Genomic DNA, 20,484 nt, shown 5'->3' on the forward strand with positions numbered 1-20,484 from the left:
TTTTGCTGAAATTCAACCAAGTCTGATTTATTAGTGCAAGAAAAAGAAGTGAATACCGAGAAATTCCAGGTTGCAACCTAGGAATGACATAACAGGTTGTAATCGAGAAATTCCAACTTGTTCAATCAAGTTCCATCTTCAGCAGTGGTAATAGGGAACAAGGGAGAGAGGGAAAGAGAGAAAGAGATAAAAAGGATATTTGGAAGATGAATAAAAAGAGAAACGAGAAAAAGGGGGCGGGGGAGCGTTCGTTGATTGAACTTTGTTCAAAACAGAGTAGTTGCAGAAAGTTTAAATCTTACACAACTTTTTATCTTAATTAGATTAAGAAAGAATTTATCAAAAGAAAATTTCTTTTGAGCCTTTTTCTAATTTCTTTTTTCTTCAAAACCGGTGTAAACACTTGTTTCCAGGGGTGCAATTTTTCCGGATTAGGGTTAGGATTTTGTCAAAATTTCAATAAACCCAATCCGAAATCCAAGTCCGAAACAGTATAAACTGTTAGCTCGGACTAACCCGACTTACACCCCTAGTTGTTTCCTTGTAAGGGGCTTTAAGAAAGAAATTGTCTTTTCTATGTATCTCCGTTTCTTTGTTTTCCCAGTGTTTGTTTTTTTTCATATTTCTCGTATGATGAAATCGTAGATTGGCATCCGTAGTAGAAAAAGGAAAAGGGTTCCGGTAATGAAAGCAAGGACATTACAAATCTTGCTTGTAGCAGAGGGAGCTCAGACAAGTCATGAAATTCTCTGTAACCATTGGAATTCGATTTTCAGACAACTATAAAAAGAGATCAGACTCTCATTTTTTATTCTGGAGTTTGACTGTAGGGAAGGTCTTAGTCCATTTCAAAAACGAGAGGGGAGGTTTTAGTATTTAATAGAAATACAAAGGAGGTTTAAGTCTTTTTGCCCTAATATTTATCAAAACGCATGGGAGGATTTTGATTGGTCCCGACAGCATAGATTTTTCCAAAACATATACATACAAATAGACAATAATGACGGACCACGGATATAAGCCTAATAGAAGTAATAAGTGACCAGTTATGATTGGACCGGTTGGATAAGCAAAGCCCAACCTATCATAATCCACCGGGGATCCGCTACCCACAACTTGTTCCCGCATATCTACTCATAGAGTAATATCATCGTGTATTGGAAACATCTCTCCATGAATAGTAAGGGAGATATATCCAATGAGCAGCTATAATACCTTGTGGGTAGAAATGTGAGAACAGTTTCTGGGTAGTAGATCCGAGTCCAGTACGGCTGGCCCTGCTGGTTGCAGCATTGCCACACCTTTGCGAGTCAAAGAACATCATATGTCATTGGTAACAAATCCCCCATCCCCCACCACCCAGCACAGACGATGAGCCCAGGCTGTTGGTTACGTTTTTCTTATGACTCGTGACAACAACGAAAGATATTTGCACTCTTTCCCTACGTGTAAGCAAAAATGTAGCCTGACCAATTATTGCCTTTAAGAATTTTCCTTAGATTATATTTGGTTTGAAGGAAAAGATAGGGAAAGGAAGGGAATGGCCAAGAAACCTATACAAGCTTTGTAAACGTTCCCCTACCTTTTCCTTTCGTTCCCTACTTTTTCCTTTAGGCTATGTTTGGTTTGAAGGAAAAGGTAGGGAAGGGAGAGAAAGAAAGGGAAACCTATATAAGGCTTGTAAAGGTTTTCCTGCCTTTCCCTACCTTCTCCTTCAAACCAAATATAGCCTTAAACCAAATGCATCCTTAAGGATTTCACTTACTAGTTTAGCTTCAAATAAAACTCATATTTCTAATATTTTCTTTTCTTTTCCTTTCCCTTTTTTCTTCTTTTAGGGGAGAAGAGGTCCTGGGATGCTAACTAAACCTATACAATTTATTTGATTATTCAAAGTCTCTACATGGGACAAGGAGATTTTGCTTGTTATGCCTTGTTTATTCACAATATAAATCCCAATCTATATCTATACAATTATAAAAGTACGAATGAATTATTGGGTTTCTATATATTTCTTCACTAAAATACCCCACATCTTGAATGTGGTTCTCAATTACCTTCATTAAGTCTCACATTTAAGACATTAAAGAAATCTCATTCTCTCTCTCTCTCTCTCTCCTTGAATCCAACATTTATACTTTTGTTTCTCATCATTAAATTTCACTAATAAATCTATATACAATAACTATTAATACAATGAAATTTTATATTTTTAAAATAAACCTAGAAATAAAATCATATTTTCCATATAGGTTGGGTCAAATGGATAATTCCATGATGTCATAAATAAATAATACAAATTTAGGAATATAAAAAAACAAAGATATAGAAAATAAGGAAATTTTGAAAAAATGGACACATTTCTATTATTATATATTTGTAATATAAAAAATGAGTATGATAAAAGAGACATAATTTTATTAAAGATGGACTTAGAATATGCGACTTAAAACTAATGGGAAATGAAACAATTTTCCTATCTAGGGGGTGGATTAGTGGTTGAACCTTTCATGTCAAATGGGTTATCTCGTGATGTATAATTAAAAATAAAATTTTTAAAATAGAATAATACAAAAATATGAAAGAATTTTGGGAACATCTATAATATTATATATTAATCATATAAAAAAAAATAAGTATGATAAACAATAATTATTTTATCAATGATATAAATGAAATGCAAAATTTAAAAACTAGTCTTGAAAATGAAACCATTTTCATATCTCGATGGTAGGTCAACGATCTAACCTTCCAGGTCAAATGGATGAATCTATATTCAAACAATATACTGAAATTGCATTTCCTCTTGGTAACTAAGTAACATTTATTATGTAATAAATTAAATAATAAAAATAAAAATATAGATTTTTATATAAATTTTATAGAAAAATTTAAACATGCATTAATATTATATATTCTTCATATTAAATGAAAATATGTTTGAGAAAAAATGAGAATTATTGTTAGTAAAGATAGAAATGGCTAAAAATGCAAAAAAAAAAAAGAATCAATATCTTAACCTTAGCCCATTTTCCTAGTTAAATAGGTTATGAGTTAAATCAGTAAGGTCATTTGGTTGTTGACCAAGTCAATGATTTTCTTTGCAATAAAATGGTTTAGGCTAAAACATACTCAAAAAATATGTCTAGTTGACAAACTTTTCTTTGTTCAATGAATTCTAATAAAAACACTAAAATATCATTATTGTTTGAAACTGCCACATGCATGTTTACTATTTGGACATAAAATTTACATCTATTTCGGATTTAATTTCTTTCTAATTAGGAGTGCAACTTGGGTGAATTGGGTAGGGTTGAGAATCATCTAAGCAGAATCCTAAGAATCAGGCCTTTGGGTTTGGGCTTAGCCTGATCTGAGGATTAGTTTGAGTTTTCGAACCCAGGCCCAATCTGAGCTTAACCCAACATAATCAGGCTGAGCTCAAATAGGCATCACCTACTTTGAAAGATTTATAGAATGTGTTCTACACATATATACATGTATATAAATAATTAGAAAAGTCGAATATATAATATATACATATTTATACATGGTTTGAGCCGTAGGTTGATATATGTATGTCAGATTCACACTTTTTGTTTTATTTGCACTCATTAATAGTTTATTTCAAAAGTTGATGCAAAGTTTGCACTAACTTATTTCCACCCTCGCTCTCTCTTATACATATTGGGAACCACATTTATACTCCTCCCAAGAAGACAACCTTTGATGAGGGTGGATTTGGCCCTCTAATGACATTGTGATACATTGCACCTCAGAACAAATAGGTGACACCCGGAATCACTCAGGCAACAATTTGTCAAGTTGATGGTGTCCAACTTGGCGGCTTGCCCCAGGAACGAGCTGGCGGCCTGGCCCAGGCGCCGACCTGGTGGCCTGCGAGACGTGTTCGCCAAAAAATTCGGCATGCATATCCCACGATCCTTGGAGGTTGGCCCTCGTTCCGGAAGATGGTCAATGTGCATGGCAATTACCTTCGAGGATCTCAGACTAGTTAGACATGACCTCTCGGAGATCTCGGGGGCGGTACGTGAGCAAGGCCTATATAAAGGCACCAACCCCAATGACAGGGGGGCAAGCAAGCAAGTAAGCAAATTCTAGCTCTCATACTGTATGAGGGTATTGACTTAAGCATCGGAGCGACCTCACCAGGTTAGCCACCCCGGGTCCTTTGACATTTGGTTCCTTGCAGGTCTCTAAAGAGCAACAAAACTCATCAATCCAGCTCGGCACCTAGTCAGCCCGACACCTCACAGGTAGCTCGGCACCTAGGTAACTCAACACCTCACAGGCAACTCAACACCTAGTCAGCCCGGTACCTCACAAGCAACTCACCACCTGGTCAGCTCGGCACCTCATAGGCAGCTCGACACTATAATCAGCTTGCCACCTAGCTTTCCCAGCTTGACTCAGCTCGGTAGCCAAATTTCTCCACTTCGGCCTGAGTCATCGGCCACTTGGAAGCAGACCAAATGATGAAGTACTTAGCACAAAAAATTCACACTCCACCAAAAATCGATTCATCAATTGGCGTCGTCTGTGGGAAGCTTTACAAAAAGCTTTCTCATCCTCTAAAAGGCTAAGTCATCTTCTTCTGGGAAGCTAAGTCCTCACTTTTTAGAAACTAAAGCTCTCGCTTTATAGTTTCCATTTTTTTATGAACTCAAAGACTATGCAGGAAGTTGATAGTTAACAGACTAAGCAGCTCTACCAACTTTATTTCAACTCAGATAAAGCCTCATCAGTCCTCTTCGCGAGGTCCCCTCTACAAAGATGAGCTCTTCGTGGCTTCCGCGGGAGTTGGCGGCCACCAGACTACATGGACGCCCTTGCAAGTCGAGCCTTCCAAGGCTCTCGTGTGAGCTGGTGACCTAAAGTTAGAAGTGCTGCCCCCGTAGGTCGAGCTCCAAGTAGCTTCTTGTAGGAGTGGGTGACCAGCGTCACGAGGCTGATGCAGTGCAGCCATAGCACTAAAGTATCGAACTAGCAAAGACCTCGATACCACATAAGACCCAGTCACCACTTCGGCATGGGCAAAATCAAGAAGAGTGGACTACAAGTCACTCCCAGAGCTTAAGGGCTAAAATACCACATAAGACCTAGTCGCCTCTTCGGCATGGGCAAGATCAAGGAGAGTGGACTACGAGTCGCTCCCAGAGCCTAAGGGCCAAAATACCGAACTAGAGAAGACCTCCTCACCACATAAGACCCAGTCGCCTCTTCGGCATGGGAAAAATCAAGGAGCGGACTACGAGTCGCTCCCAGAGCCTAAGGAATTGAATCGACGCTTACGAAATCATCGAATTATTCATTCCGGGCCATAAATAGAAATCTACTCCCTTCGCCGAGATACTTTCAACTCGGGAGTGGGGGGCAAGTGATGAGAGTGGATTTGGCCCTCCAATGACATTGTGACACATGGCACCTCAGAACAACTAGGTGACACTCGGAACCATTCAGGCAACAACTTGCCAAGTTGATGGTGTCCAACCTGGCGGCTTGCCCCAGGCACGAGCTGGCGGCCTGGCCCAGGCGCCGACCTGGTGGCCTGCAAAATGTGCTTGCCGACAAATTCGGCATGCATACCCCACGATGCTTGGAGGTTGGCCCCCGTTCCGGAAGATGGTCAACTTGCACGGTAGTTACCTTCGGGGATCTCGGACCAGATAGACACGACCTCCTGGAGATCTCGGGGGCGGTACGTGAGCAAGGCCTATATAAAGGCACCAACCCCAATGACAGGGGGCAAGCAAGCAAGTAAGCAAATTTTAGCTCTCATACTGTGTGATTTTTAGCTCGTAGTCTACTATGAGAGTACTGACTTAAGCATCGGAGCGACCTCGCCGGGTTAGCCACCCTGGTCCTCTGACATTTGGTTCCCTTGTAGGTCTCTAAAGAGCAATGAAGCTCATCAATCCAACTCGGTACCTCACAGGCAGCTCATAGGCAGTTCGACACTATAGTCAGCTCGCCACCTAGCCTACTCAGCTTGACTCCCAAAGTTCTCCACTTCGGCCAGAGTCATCGGCCACTTAGAAGCAAACCAAATGACGAGGTACTTAGCACAAAAAATTCACACTCCACCAAAAATCGATTCATCAACCTTCATACCTTGGGTTTCTCTCTCATATAGAATAGGGATCATTCATTCATTGGAAACGAATAAATTGGAGTACAAAACATAAGTGAGCTAGAATTTGCATTTCCATTGCAAACAAATGAAACCTTATGAATAAGGTTGGCTTGAATTGGTAACAAAAATTGGTTCTTGAAAGGCCAAGAGTACACTATCATGGCTATAAAAATTATTATCTGGAGGGCAAATTAGATTATTTATTTATTTTTTTTTTGTGGGTGGGGGTGTGTGTGTGGGGTGGGGTGGGGGGGGGGGGGTGGGGGTGGGGGTGGGGAGGTTCATACAAGAGGAAAGAGTTAGAACCAGTGAGGGAGAGCTCGACCAGCAGCGTCAAGGGAAAATTAGAATTTATGTAAAACTCCAGCATAGCATGAAAAAGGAACTAATTACTATGGTTAAGTAGGGCCGTTTATTTAAACACCCCTTATGATTTCACATATTTATTAAAACCTATCTTTTAGTTTGTATTTACTAAAACAACACTTATAGTTTGCAACCACTTTATTTAAGTGACCTTCTGTCAAGAACCATTTTATATTTGGGGTTTTTATGATTCAGTCCACCCCTAGGAAATCCTAACTCCACCTAGGGTTGGACTGATGAATTGATAAATTTACAGGCAGGATGTGGTTTATAGGGGGGCTACTAATATATTAGAAGGGGATTGCAAAAAAGGTTTCTGAGGGGGAGTGCGGTCCAAAAACCCCTTTATATTTTTGTTTATGAAAGGTCAATTAACCTTATAAAATGAGTAAAAGATGCCAAACGGTAAGGGTTCATAGTTTTCTTTTTTTTTTTTTAAATACTCCTAATTCTCATATCATCTTTTAGAAACAAAACCCTCTCCTCCCCCCCTCCATAACACTATAACTTTCTCCATATAGAGTGTCCATAATGTGAGAATTGTTAGAGGTATTTTTGGAACAAAAACCTTAAACCCATGCCATTTCACATTTTCCACTCATGGTAAAAGATCACATGAATAGTTCCTGATGGAGCGTTTTAATAATACACCAATTAAAGGGTAATTTTAGTAAATACGTGAAACCGTAAGAGGTATCTATAAATGACCCTATGAATTTCATAAAGGACTCATCCTTTATCTGCTAAAATAACTTTACCTATAAAACTTTCGGTTCAATGTCGTTAAGGATTAAGCATGAATGTTTCCCACCTAAAATTTTGATCATACAAAACATAACTACATGGTTAATTAAATATAATGGGTAGGCTTGTTTTATTTTAATTTTAAATTATTATTTAATTAGATAAAGACAAAAACTCTAAAATGTAGCTACTTTCGGATAGATTCCATACCAGATGTTAGAAAAGAAGGGTGAGTTAAATGAGACAGTTAAGGCTATGTTTGGTTTGAAGGAAAAGGTAGAAAAAAGAAGGAAAATACAAAAAAATCAATACAAGATTTGTAAAGGTTTTTTTATCTTTTTTTCTTTTCCTTACGTTTTCCTTCAAACCAAACATAGCCTGAAGGAATATAGAGAGGAAAGGTGAAAAGTAATAATATTCCCAGCTCTTGTCGGTGCTAGGCCTTAAAAAACTGAAATCAGACTACTGAATAATCAGGAATGCATTAATCAACATCAATCAAGTGAATCAACTGACTGCACCGTTTATATATATAGACCTAGACAACCAAGAACAGGAACATGGTCAGTTTGGTCAGAATTCCTAGGTTGTCAGTGGTTGGGGTTTGGCATGGGTTTATCTCGACTTGGTCCCATGTTCGCAAACCTGAAGGCTGAAGCACCCGCTACGAAACTCATGCAGATCCAACCCAATGAAATAGAAATACATGAAACAAGCCCAATTCAGGTTATGACTCGTTTAATTTAAACCCAACTCTATCTACAGCCCACTGATGCTGCCTTGAATCCAATCCAGTAGGGTAATGTTAAGGCGGAGGTCCCTGTGAACATGCTTGTCAGAGTTGAACTTGATTTTTGGTATAAGACAAAACACAACCCAGCAAAGCCCACCCAAGAACCCCCAAAGTTTAATGTGTCCCAGTAATGGATATGAATTGACTATTCCAGCTTTATAATTTCCACTTGTTGGAGGTGATCCTATTATAAAATGGTGGAATCCCTGTATTTCTGTATGGGCCTCAACAGTTTAGGAAATTAGCTTTTAGATTAGGGCCTGGGCCAGGGCCGAAGACAAAAGTTGTCATTAGAATCGACTATGGAAGTCAATAAATTGCCCGATAAAGGTTTATTTTTCTTTGATATATAATAATTTGGACTCCAAATGGTTCTTGCATCAAACATATCAAATCTACAAATGGGGCTCGAGCTTGGGGAGACAGTACAGCTCCGTTGCAGTGTGGAGGCCTCATAACTTAGGACCACCTGATAGAGAGTGGGTATGAAAAGTGAGTAGTACATCTAGTAATGGAGTCATTAGTCATTATGATTTTTATTTGGTGCAATGGTAAAAATAAAGATGTGGGTTAAAGTATGAGTGGCTACTTTATGTAAAATGTAAAAGGTTAGACCACATTGGTCTGTCTCTCTCGAAACCCCAAACAGCTGGGACTAGCATTTCATAATGGTCTTTTTTTTCTAAAAGGAAAGAACTTTGACGAAATAAAATCAATTATGTTGACTATGATATTGAAAAGGATAACTAAAAACTGATAAGATCAATTGGGTGGGCTGATGTCCCTTTGAATTAATCATGGTTACTGTATTGTATATAGTATGTTTCGGTTTTCAGGGTCACCGAAACACTATAACAAAAATTAAATTAGGCAGATGTCTCAAGTTTAAATAATAATTTTAGTTGTGCATTATTGGGGTGGTAAGATGGGCATAGATTAAAACTAAAGAAGAATTGAAGTAGAGTATCTATGTTTTAATAAATTTCCTTTGAAACCGGGAGGAGGGGGTGGGGCAAGGTTCAAGACATGATAATGGAAGGAATTTGACCGATCAAAAGCCTTTGTGAATTTTGAAGAAAATCCACCTGATTTATTTATTTATTTACTTTTATGATGTTAGTTGATTAGTTATAAAATTTTCTGATCTCATATCTTTCTATCATCACACTCGAACCCTTTAAATATATATTTAAAAATTCAAAAATAAACACCAATAAAAACATGTTAAAAATCGAAAGTTTGAATTCTCCAAAATATTTTAATTTTTTTTTTTGAGTAAATTTTTTAAATTAATTGAATAAGTGTGTCCTTATTGTTTGAAAATTGACTAACACTATCGTTATTATTTTTGACAATTTGACTAGGTTTTACCAGTGTCGTTAAACATGAACGGAATGACTGAAATGTCTGTTTTACCCTTTGATTTAAACTTAAGACCAAAAATTAAATTTACCTTTTTGTCCCTTGTTTTAATGCATATGTGTGGGTTTAGTCAGTTGAATAGAACACTTGAAAGTAGAGACGGAGCACCATCGCCATCGCCTGCGACGGCGATCACTGCAACTTCCGAATGGCAGATTGCCATTAGGTTCGATCTTGAGCTGGGCCAGGTCATTGAGGAGTGTCACCCACCGAATTGTCTCACGCAAGATGAAGAGCTCGAAATTGCTTTCAGTTCCTTTCCTGATTCTGTGTCCCAACACCAAAACCGCTCAAGCATCCATGACTGTATCTTCTTTTTTGTTCGGAAGGCGGGAGACTACTCAATTGGGAAATGTATCATCATAGAATTGAAGCAGAAGAGAAAGTGGTATCTCCAAATTCTGTAGATAACTGGGCACTCAGAAGGTCAAGCAGTAGCAGTAATGCTAATAGCCCAAGGTACATGTATGGTTATGTATTCAATAGGCAAAGGCAGGATGAGAGGCTAAAGTGAGGAGGAGAGAAGAAGTATGTGGTCATATTGTCTTACTGTCCGTTGTCTAGTGTGTTCAGGCCTTTGTTACAAATATTGGGTCCTCTGTTTTTTGACATTGGTAAGAGATATCTGGAGCAGATTGCTTCATGCATCTCAGCATGGCCTGCTCCTGTACCAGGTAAACTAATGGAATTTTCTATAGGGAATGCTACACTTAAATGAACCTGCCGCCTGCTCATAGCTTGCCATTGGAGTAGGGGGCCGTGTCGGATGAGTCTTTCTCCTCTATCGCTCCTTCTCTTCCTACAAACCAGTCAGTCTCGCAGGGTCTCAAGTCTAGTCACCCCACTCTTGTGTAGTGTTAATTTCATACCTTCACCATTCACGACCCAGATTCTGTTTCATTCCCCTTTAAATTTTTGGGTTTTGTATAAATCGATCATTTGGGTTTTTCAAGAGAAAAGAAAGAATGAAAGGCAGCATATCAGGCAGAGAGAGAAATGTTCTCTCATTTCGTTTCTTCTCGTGCTGATACATAGATGTAGATGCCGGTGCTGGTGCCGGAGATAACCAACTTTGAGCCCCCTCTCTCTCCCTCCCGAGCTGATACCAGAATCGTCTCTCCCAAACGAAAAGGGTATTTTCAAACATAAAAGGATAAATTGAGTATTTTTGAAGTTATAACAATCATGTGATGGCTCATGTGAGTAGTTTATGACAGAACGTAAAGAAAATATTAGTCAATTATCAAAAACAGTAAAGATAGCATTAGTCAATTTTGAAACAGTAAGGATATACTTAGTTTGTATTTGGTTTGAAGGAAAAGGTAAGAAAACCTTTACAAACCTTGTATGGATTTTTCTACCTTTCTCTCCTTTCTCCTTCCAACCAAACATAACCTTAATCAATTAACTAAAGGATAAAGATAGTTTAAAAAATTTACCATTTTTTCTTTTTATTAAAAACAAAAACCATTTCGAAATATTCAAGAAACTAATTGAGAGAAATATTCAGTTTAACCTTTCCGCGTTGCGTATAAAACCAAAATAAGAGATAGAGGAAACCAAAAGCATGGTTTAGCGTTGCTGCTTATTGAATTAAAGAAAAGGATTTATACTTGTATTCACCAAAACTAAAAGAAAATCTGGGGTTGGGGAACATCAAATCGTACCAAAGAGTAGTTTGTCACTTTAAAAGTGAGACCTGTCATTCGGATTTGCACTTGCTACTGCGACTTGTGAGCTCATGATTAAGGCTCGATTAAAATAAAAAAAAAAAGGGGGGGGGGGGTAAAGCAACACATTGGGGAATGCCAAATCCCAGATTGCAATTCCCAATTAATTACTACAACTTCTACTTAGTAGGTTACTTTTGTTGTTGTGGGTTGAGTTTGAGATTGGAGCATCTTGCTTTACACTTGACCCTTATCCCGTGCTAGATTCTCAATGTTGGCTTTGAAGCGTCTCCTTAGGGGTCTGTTGGAGGCCCAACTTGCCTCTACCTTTCAGGTCCATTTAACCTGCCCAACGATTCGTTCCTGTTCTTCATGTAACATCGCTTAATATCTGTTTGTTTTTAATTTTGGCAATAAAGATATAGATAATCAGCCTACAAGAAAAAGAAAAAGAAAAAGAATGGGCTTTTTGGGGGAGGAGGGCGTTTGGAACTTTCACGCTTGCACAACACTTCCATTTTTTTCATTCAGATATTGTGGTGTAATAACAGTTTTAGTTTCTTTTCTTTTCTTTTCGCTAGAGTTGTGTAACAAGAGGTATATAAAATCAAGCCATCAAGGCGATAGAACTTGACCTGGCCCTATTGGCTCCGATTTTGGAGGTCCAAAACAATCCTTAGAAGAGTCGTACTCATGAAAATTTTAATTTGCGCTAGGCTGCGTTTGGAAATCATACAAATACGTGTGAATATAAATATGTAGAGTGTAAAATGGTCCATATAAATTATAAAGTCGGGACAGTTTTGCATTGACAAGTTTATACTAAACAGACTTTTAGCTGTAATGGATATAAACACGAAATTCCAATAAAGCATGTCTTTTTTATCAAAAGCTCATTTGAATGCAAATTTACTTTTTTTTATTGATGTACTTTTACATCCAAGGCTGCGTTTGTAAACAAAACAAATAAGTGTGAATATAAATATGTAGTGTAAACGGTCCACATAAATTACAAACTTTGGTTAGTTTTGCACCAACAAATTTACCTGCTTACCAAATAGATTTTTAGCTATAATGGATGCAAACACAAATTTTAATAAAGCATATGTCTTCTTTTATCAAAAGCTCAATTGAATGCAAATTTACTTCTTTTTCATTGATGTACTTTTACATCTTATTATCAATGTAAATATGCATTGGAAATTGTGTTTTCTGTTATTTGTCAATGCATAAATGTAATGTTGCCAAACACATGCAAAAGTGAATCAGAGTGCAAACTTACCATGAATTGGGATTTGCACTTCATTTGCATTGTTTTCAAACACAACCTTATTATCAATGTAAATATGCATTGGAAAATGTGTTTTCTGTCATTTGTCCATGCATAAATGTAATGTTGCCAATCACAAGCAAAAATGAACCATAGTGCGAATTTACCCTGAACTGGGATTTACACTCTATTTGCATTGTTTCTAAATACAACCTTAGGATATGTTTTGGATCTTCCATTTTTCATTTTGAGGGAAATGATAGCTATAGGTTTTAAAGGGGCATTCTACAACATGAATGTTTTTCTTTTTTCATTTGTTTATGAAATTTCCACATCAGCAAAAAAAAACAAAAACATGCTCTTAAATTGTCTTTTTGTTTTAATAACCAAGGTTCAAAGTATCATTATGTATCGGGACCCTTCCAATATGCCCCTACAGTGGGTGTATTGGGGGTCTGATCGGTTCAGTGGATGGAAGGGTCCTAGACCGGCTCCCCTGAACCGGTTTAAAAAAAAATAAAAAAAAGTAAAAAAAACAAGTATCGAAATGCCTGATATGCCCCTACCGATGTATTGATATTTTGAACCTTGTTAAAAACCAAAAAGAAGTTGATTTTGTTTCAAAAAACAATACAGGGTTAAGAAACTACCATGAAAATGATGTTTTTTAAAACAGAAACAAATTTGTAGTATGGAAATTATATCATTTATGGAACATAACCAGATGAAAACATGTTCATTGAACTAGAAAATCAAGAGCTTTTCAATAAAAAACTAGAAAATCAAGAAAATGTTTAGGTTTTAGTTTCAAATACAATATATATATATATAGCTATATATATATTCAGAGAATCCCCCTAAAATATCTACTTTGAGGTGTAAGTGGTGTTTGTCTACTCACTGATTTTTTTCCCTTTTGTTGATAGATTACTCACTGTTGATGTTCAACCAATATTCGAATTTGGGTTTCCTCTATGGAATTTGGAATTTGAAGGCACGAAATGAAAGATGATTGAGCGATTTTTTATTTTTTTTGGGTTTATGCACTTTCTTTTCAAGATACTCTTGTCTTTTTCTTTCTTTTTTGGGTAACACAGATACTTGTATTTGACATTATACAAAATTCAACTTCATCTTAATTGTAAGTGATTTATATTTTATACGGATATGATGGTCCCCTGCGTTGTATTTATTCCTTCCTATCTTTCAGTTGACTGCATATGTATGTATATTAGTATATATTTTAATGCCAAAAGAATAATAATGAGAGTGACATTTTGGAATATGACATGGTGCAATATCAAACCCATTATTAATATTTCCAATTTTGTTCAACCTTGGATCGTAAAATATAAGGTGTTATTCATTTTAATATTTCCAACCTCAGTAAATCATTTTATCAAAAAAAAAAAAAGAAAAATAGTAAACCATATCTATTCACATCCTATCATGTAGATCTGCAAATACATAAGATTGCCAGCAATATTTAGAGGGCTTTCACAAACATTCAAACTAAAAACACACACGCTACTTAAAAAAAAAATAAATAAAAATAAAAAACATAATTAAACAGACACACATGTTTATCTGTTGTGAACTAAGGTACCATTTTCTTTCATTCTTTTGTGAATAAGAAGAAAATCCAACTCAAAAAAGTCTCATCCAAACATATTTATCTGTTGAAGCTAAAATGAAAAAATCAAATGAAAAGAAAGAAAGAAAGAAAGATAAGTGATTTCGAAATGATTTTGTTAGAGAATAAAAACCTTTTCAAGGAATTCACCTAATAGCTTAAACTTTTAGTTTGAAAGGGTTGTTAAAATGATATTAGAACTTGTTTGACCAAATGGCATAATATTTATTACTTAAATGAAAAAGAAAGAAACATATATTTGGTCAATAATCACATATCTTATATTTTCTTATCTCCTTTTAGAAATTTCGTTCCTTACATTCACTGCAGAGCCCTTGCAGCCATGCATTGGAAACATCTCCCCATGAATAAAAACATATAAATACGGTAATGTTCCTGATGTACACAGTTCAGGGGCTGTAAGGTGGGTGTTAGGACCAATTTTGCGAGGAGGAAATCCAAACTCCTCTTCTTAGCCCTTTTTTTCTTCTAACATTGCATATAAATCTATCACTTTTTTTTCCTGTAAAAACAAAACTTCTTCCAGTTACATATACTATTGAAATCTTGGATCACTGTTTTGTGTTTCCTTACATTACAGCAGTAGAACACACCCTTATTTTATTGTATGTGAAAGCATAAAAGCACATACATATCCTCCAACAGCAACAAACGAGGACAACAGCAAAAGCTTTTTTGGAGTAAATGGAAAATGCATGGGGCACTGCCTCTGTATGCTTGATTCTTTGCTACTGGCCCAGTTTCCATTTGGAGTCAACCCAGTACCATTTAAGAACCGACGGGGTTAACTAGACAAGAAAAGAAAGAGGAGGATCTGAGATATTACCCTACCTAGACTTATTCTAATTTCAATTGGAAAGCCAGATTAGCACAGAGATGGTGGACAAAGGAATATTTTTTTTTTTTCAAGTAATAACCTTGAAAGGCTAAGAAGGAAGCAAGCAAAGATGCCCTGAGCACAGAATGTTGGAATATAATCATGTCCTACATCAAATTTACTTTTGTTAATGGTTTAATTCACATATAACCTACGGAATCACAGTACTCCCATTGAAAAAGAGGAAGGGATCCCAATATGGATGAAAAAAAATAAAAAAAAAAAGTTTCAAATATATAGACCACGATAACGAACAAGTCAACATCCAAAAATCTATCTATCTATCTATTTATCTATCTCTCTCTTCATTATTGTCATAGTTGTAGCATTTGGGTATGAGTGTCAAGTCTTCAGCAACACCATTTATATTATCCCACTTGAATTTTTTGAAACAAAAATATTAATATGTTGTTGTTGATTTTATAATTAATTTTGTTTTAGAATACAAAATCATATATATTGGGTGAACACCCAGATGATAACTATACCATATATATGTACACGCATTTGACATTCGTATTGTGGTGTTTTTTTTTCAAAAATAAAGGAAAAAAACTAATAAGGATCCCTCAACTAGTAGAAATCGACAGAAATACTGCTATCGTGCTTCGGGAGAAAAGCAAATATAGCATAACCTTTAGAATCTCTTTCATCTTTCATATGTGAAAAAAGGGGATTCTGTTTCCATAGATGGGACGTTTTTGCATAATGAGTCATTTAGCAAAAGGATAGGGATGGGTTAAAAATATTGATAATAACAGTATTTTGATATATATATATATATATATATATATATATTTTTTTTTTTTCATCACTCAACTGTAAATTAACAGGCTTCAGCTAGCCTTCGTATTTCCACCATCCTCATTTTTAGCCCAGTAGACTCTTATTAGGACAAAAGCCCTTTGTTGAAGTGATTTTTTTCAAGTTAAATTAAAAGAAAATGAAGGCAAAATTTAAATGCTCATCAAATAAATGAGCAGCATGAATAATTGGCCACATCATCTCTCTGAGTAGCCGCTGAAAAGAGAAGATGTCATCATATATACAAATAAAGAATTATTGACTGAAGAGGGGGATGACGAGGTGGCAAATACATTGAGCTCTTCAGTTTCACCACCTCAGCTATGGACTTCGACGGCAGCAAGACAGGATTCCTTCTCATACAAGTAATATTAAACATTATTTTCCCAAACATTCTCTTTACAAGCTGGCCAATTCTTTATTGTCTGCGGATCATAATTCATAACCATCCAAGAAAATGTAAGCATATCTTCCATAAAATATATAACTATACCACAGTATTCTCTGTTTGATCTGTTAACCCTTTGGCCTTTGTAAAGACAAAAGAGATCCCCACCATTTTAGTTGTAAATTCCCCCAAACCTGTTTAGCTTATTGCATATAATCTCAACATGCCCATTTAATTACTTCCGATTAGAATTCTGCAATAAACAAATGAACCTCGTTGAATTCCGATCAGGAGGACATCAAGAGTTGTACAAAGGGTAAAACCATTAGTGGGTATAAACGGAAAAGCCTCTTTATGCAAAGAAAGGTACCTCCGTCCCATTCTCTCTCTCTCTCTCTCTCTCTCTCTCTCTGCACGCACCTTCACCTCCCTTTTCTTCAACTCAGCTTAGTATTGCTGCAACCAAATGATACCTCATCATGCCTTATATACATTTCTCTCTTCCTCCTCTCTTCGCCTGCAACAGATACGTTAACTAACCAACCACCCACGCCCCCTGGTTCTGGTTTTTCTTTTCATTCTCTACTCCATATTTATAATCTCGATTCTCTGATGGGTGCCCAATTTCTTCTCTATCTTATCATGTTATTTCTTTCTCTTTCTAACCTTTCCTCTCATGCCACCATTGAAAACCAATCTCATTTCTTCACTCTCATGAAACAATCACTCTCAGGCAAATCGTTGTCTAGTTGGGATGTTGCAATTGCCGGTGAGAGGCCATATTGTAATTACACTGGAATTGGTTGCAACGACGAAGGGTATATTGTAGAGATTGATGTCTCCAGATGGTCACTCAGTGGTCATTTTCCAGCTAACGTCTGCCACTACCTACCCCAACTGCGTATTCTCCGGCTCGGCCATAACAACCTCCATGGCAACTTTCCTGCTGGCATCAATAACTGCTCTCTGTTAGAAGATCTCAATATGACTTACTCGTCTCTTACTGGGACACTTCCAGATTTCTCACCCATGAAATCTCTCAAACGTCTTGATCTGTCATACAACCTCTTTACTGGGGATTTCCCCATGTCTATCACCAATCTCACCAACCTAGAGTGGCTGAATTTCAATGAGAATGGAGGTTTCAATTTGTGGCAGCTGCCAGAGGAGATCACCCGGCTTACAAAGCTTAAAACCATGATCCTGTCAACGTGCATGGTTCATGGCAGGATCCCAGCATCCATTGGGAACATGACTTCACTCGTCGACCTCGAATTGTGTGGGAATTTCCTTGTTGGTCGAATCCCTCCAGAGCTGGGGAAGCTGAAGAATTTGCGGCAGTTAGAGCTTTACTACAACCAACTCGTAGGTGAAATTCCTGAGGAGCTCGGAAATCTTACGCAGCTCATTGACGTGGATATGTCTGTCAATCTACTAGTTGGCAAGATACCGGAGTCTCTCTGCAAGCTTCCTAGTCTCCGTGTCCTGCAGTTATACAACAACAGCCTCACTGGAGAAATCCCGAGCATAATTGGTAACTCATCAACTTTGAAGATATTGTCTCTCTATGACAATTTTTTGACAGGCAAAGTGCCTACGAATCTTGGAGAGTCATCGGATTTGACTGCTTTGGACTTGTCGGAAAACCACCTCTCCGGGGATTTTCCACCGAATATTTGCAAGGGAGGTAAATTGTTGTATTTTCTTGTGCTGGATAATCTGTTCACCGGTAGGTTGCCCGCGACTTACGGGAAATGCAAGTCTCTCCTAAGGTTTCGAGTTAGCTCCAACTTTTTGGAAGGCCCCATCCCCGAAGACCTTTTGGGTCTTCCCCATGCTTCGATCATTGATCTGGGTTTTAATCGGTTCAGTGGTGCAATTGCAAAAACGATCGGAAATGGTAAGAACTTATCGGAGCTGTTTATACAACACAACATGATTTCGGGTGTTCTACCACCTGAAATCAGCCAAGCTAGTAATCTGGTGAAGATTGATCTTAGCAACAATCTCCTCAGGGGTGCCATTCCTCCTGAAATTGGAAATCTAAGGAAGTTGAATCTACTACTCCTCCAAGATAACAAATTTAGTTCATCCATCCCCAAAACGCTTTCTTCCTTGAAATCCCTTAATGTTCTTGACCTATCGAACAACCTCTTGACGGGGAGTATCCCAGAAAGTATCTGTGAATTGCTACCCAACTCGATCAATTTTTCAAACAATCGTCTCTCAGGTCCAGTTCCTCTCTCTTTGATTAAAGGAGGATTAGTAGAAAGCCTTTCGGGAAATCCAGGTCTTTGTGTTTCAATATACCTTAATACATCTGATTCAGACTTCCCAGTGTGTCCACAGATTTACAGCCGAAAGAGGCTAAACTGTATATGGGTTATTGGGGCTTCGGGGATAGTCGTGATCATTGGGGCAGTATTGTTTCTGAAACGTTGGCTTAGAAAGGAGACAGAAATACTGGAACAGGATGAAATCTTAGTTTGGTCGTCCTCACATGTCCAAAACTTCCACAAGATCAACTTTGACCAGCGTGAGATCGTTGAGGCCCTGGTTGACAAAAACATTGTGGGACATGGAGGGTCGGGAACAGTGTACAAGATCGAGTTGAGCAACGGAAAGACGGTTGCGGTGAAGAAACTGTGGAGTCGAAAGGTGAAGGACTCGGCATCAGAGGAACAGTTGTTCCTAGATAAGGAACTTAAAACGGAGGTGGAAACGCTTGGGAGTATCAGGCACATGAACATCGTCAAGTTATACTGCTACTTCTCAAGCTCACACTCGAATCTTCTGGTTTACGAATACATGCCAAATGGAAACTTATGGGATGCACTTCACAGAGGGCGAGACAGAGACTTTCTGGATTGGCCAACTCGACATCGAATTGCACTCGGAGTGGCACAGGGTCTGGCCTACCTCCACCATGATTTATCGCCACACATCATTCACCGAGATATCAAGTCAACCAACATTTTGCTCAGCGCCGATTACCAACCTAAGGTGGCTGACTTCGGCGTTGCAAAGGTGTTGCAAGCAAGAGGTGGCAAGGATTCCACTACCACTGTTATTGCAGGAACTTACGGGTACATTGCCCCAGGTATGTAATTATATATGTTCTAAATCAACTCAATTTTAATCCAAAGTAATTAACATGTTTACATGCTTCTGCATGTTTTTAACTCAACTACATCATGCATGATGCATGCATGCCATATGTCCGATATCGGTTAATCCTTCACCTTCTATTCATTGTTGGTCTTTAATTAACTAATCTTTCTGGTTGATGTCTGATGACAGAGTATGCTTATTCATCCAAGGCAACAGTTAAGTGTGATGTCTATAGCTTTGGCGTAGTGCTCATGGAATTGATAACTGGGAAGAAACCAGTAGAACCGGAGTTCGGAGAGAGCAAGAACATTATATACTGGGTTTCGTGCAAAGTGGAAACCAAAGAAGGAGCGATGGAGGTGTTAGACAAGCGATTAGTTGGGCTATTCATGGAAGAGATGATACAGGTGCTTCGAATTGCCATCCGTTGTACCTGTAGGGTCCCTGCCCTCCGTCCCACCATGAACGAGGTCGTTCAGTTGCTGATTGAGGCAGACCCTTACAGATTTGATTCTTGCAAGTCATCAAACAAGGAAACATCAGATGTCGTTAAGAGTTAAGACCAAGTACGCATCGGAATTATGAGCATACAAAGAGATCGATAAGTTTTTGGTTATGTTTGGCTTGAAGGAAAGTGCAGGAAAGATCGGTTTTCTGTCTTTCCCTTCCTTTCCCTACCTTTTCCTTCAAACCAAGCATAACCATTAAGTACAAGTAATATAGAAATTACAGTAGAATCAACTTTCTCTCTCTCTCTTGATGAAAAAAGTAGTTGTAGTAGAGAGGTTCTGTCTTTTTATTTCTTTTCCTTTTCCTTTTCCTCCTGTTTTGTTTCTCGTAAGAAGTTGATGTATATAATTGGATCATTACAGCTGCTTTATAGTAACGCACAGCATCTACATATATTATAGATCCAAAGAAAACAAAAGAATAAAAAAGCCGTTTTCTTGCTCTTCATTTTTTTCCTTTTTGGGGTATTCTGTTTTTCCCAACTTTTATTCTCTCTTTAATTCATGAGTGATCCAAAAAAGGAGACCTAAAGAATGCAGAAATGTTGTGGACGACTGGATATGCGTAAGATGGTGATTTGTAACGGGTTCGTTTGGAACCAAAGTGCTGGGTTCTTGATTTTAGAACATAAAGTTGGGTAAGATTCGCTAAAGAGAAGAAGGGCCACTTCGGATGAGCCATCCGTCGTAAAAGATGGAGAGAGACATGATTGATTGATGAG

At 37.7% G+C, this 20,484-nt stretch overlaps 1 protein-coding gene across 1 annotated transcript; it reads left to right on the forward strand.

Moving 5' to 3' along the window:
- The first annotated feature begins 16,460 nt into the window (after positions 1–16,460).
- LOC104607584 (receptor protein-tyrosine kinase CEPR1-like) lies at positions 16,461–20,210 on the forward strand. Its single transcript, XM_010273253.3, has 2 exons — positions 16,461–19,242; positions 19,443–20,210. Exons 1-2 carry the CDS (start codon positions 16,497–16,499, stop codon positions 19,811–19,813), a joined length of 3,117 nt encoding a protein of 1,038 aa, XP_010271555.2. The 5' UTR covers positions 16,461–16,496; the 3' UTR covers positions 19,814–20,210.
- The last annotated feature ends 274 nt before the right edge of the window (positions 20,211–20,484 follow it).

The sequence above is a fragment of the Nelumbo nucifera genome, chromosome 5 (assembly GCF_055504915.1).
Source record: "Nelumbo nucifera cultivar China Antique chromosome 5, China Antique-T2T, whole genome shotgun sequence".
Taxonomy (NCBI): Eukaryota; Viridiplantae; Streptophyta; class Magnoliopsida; order Proteales; family Nelumbonaceae; genus Nelumbo; species Nelumbo nucifera.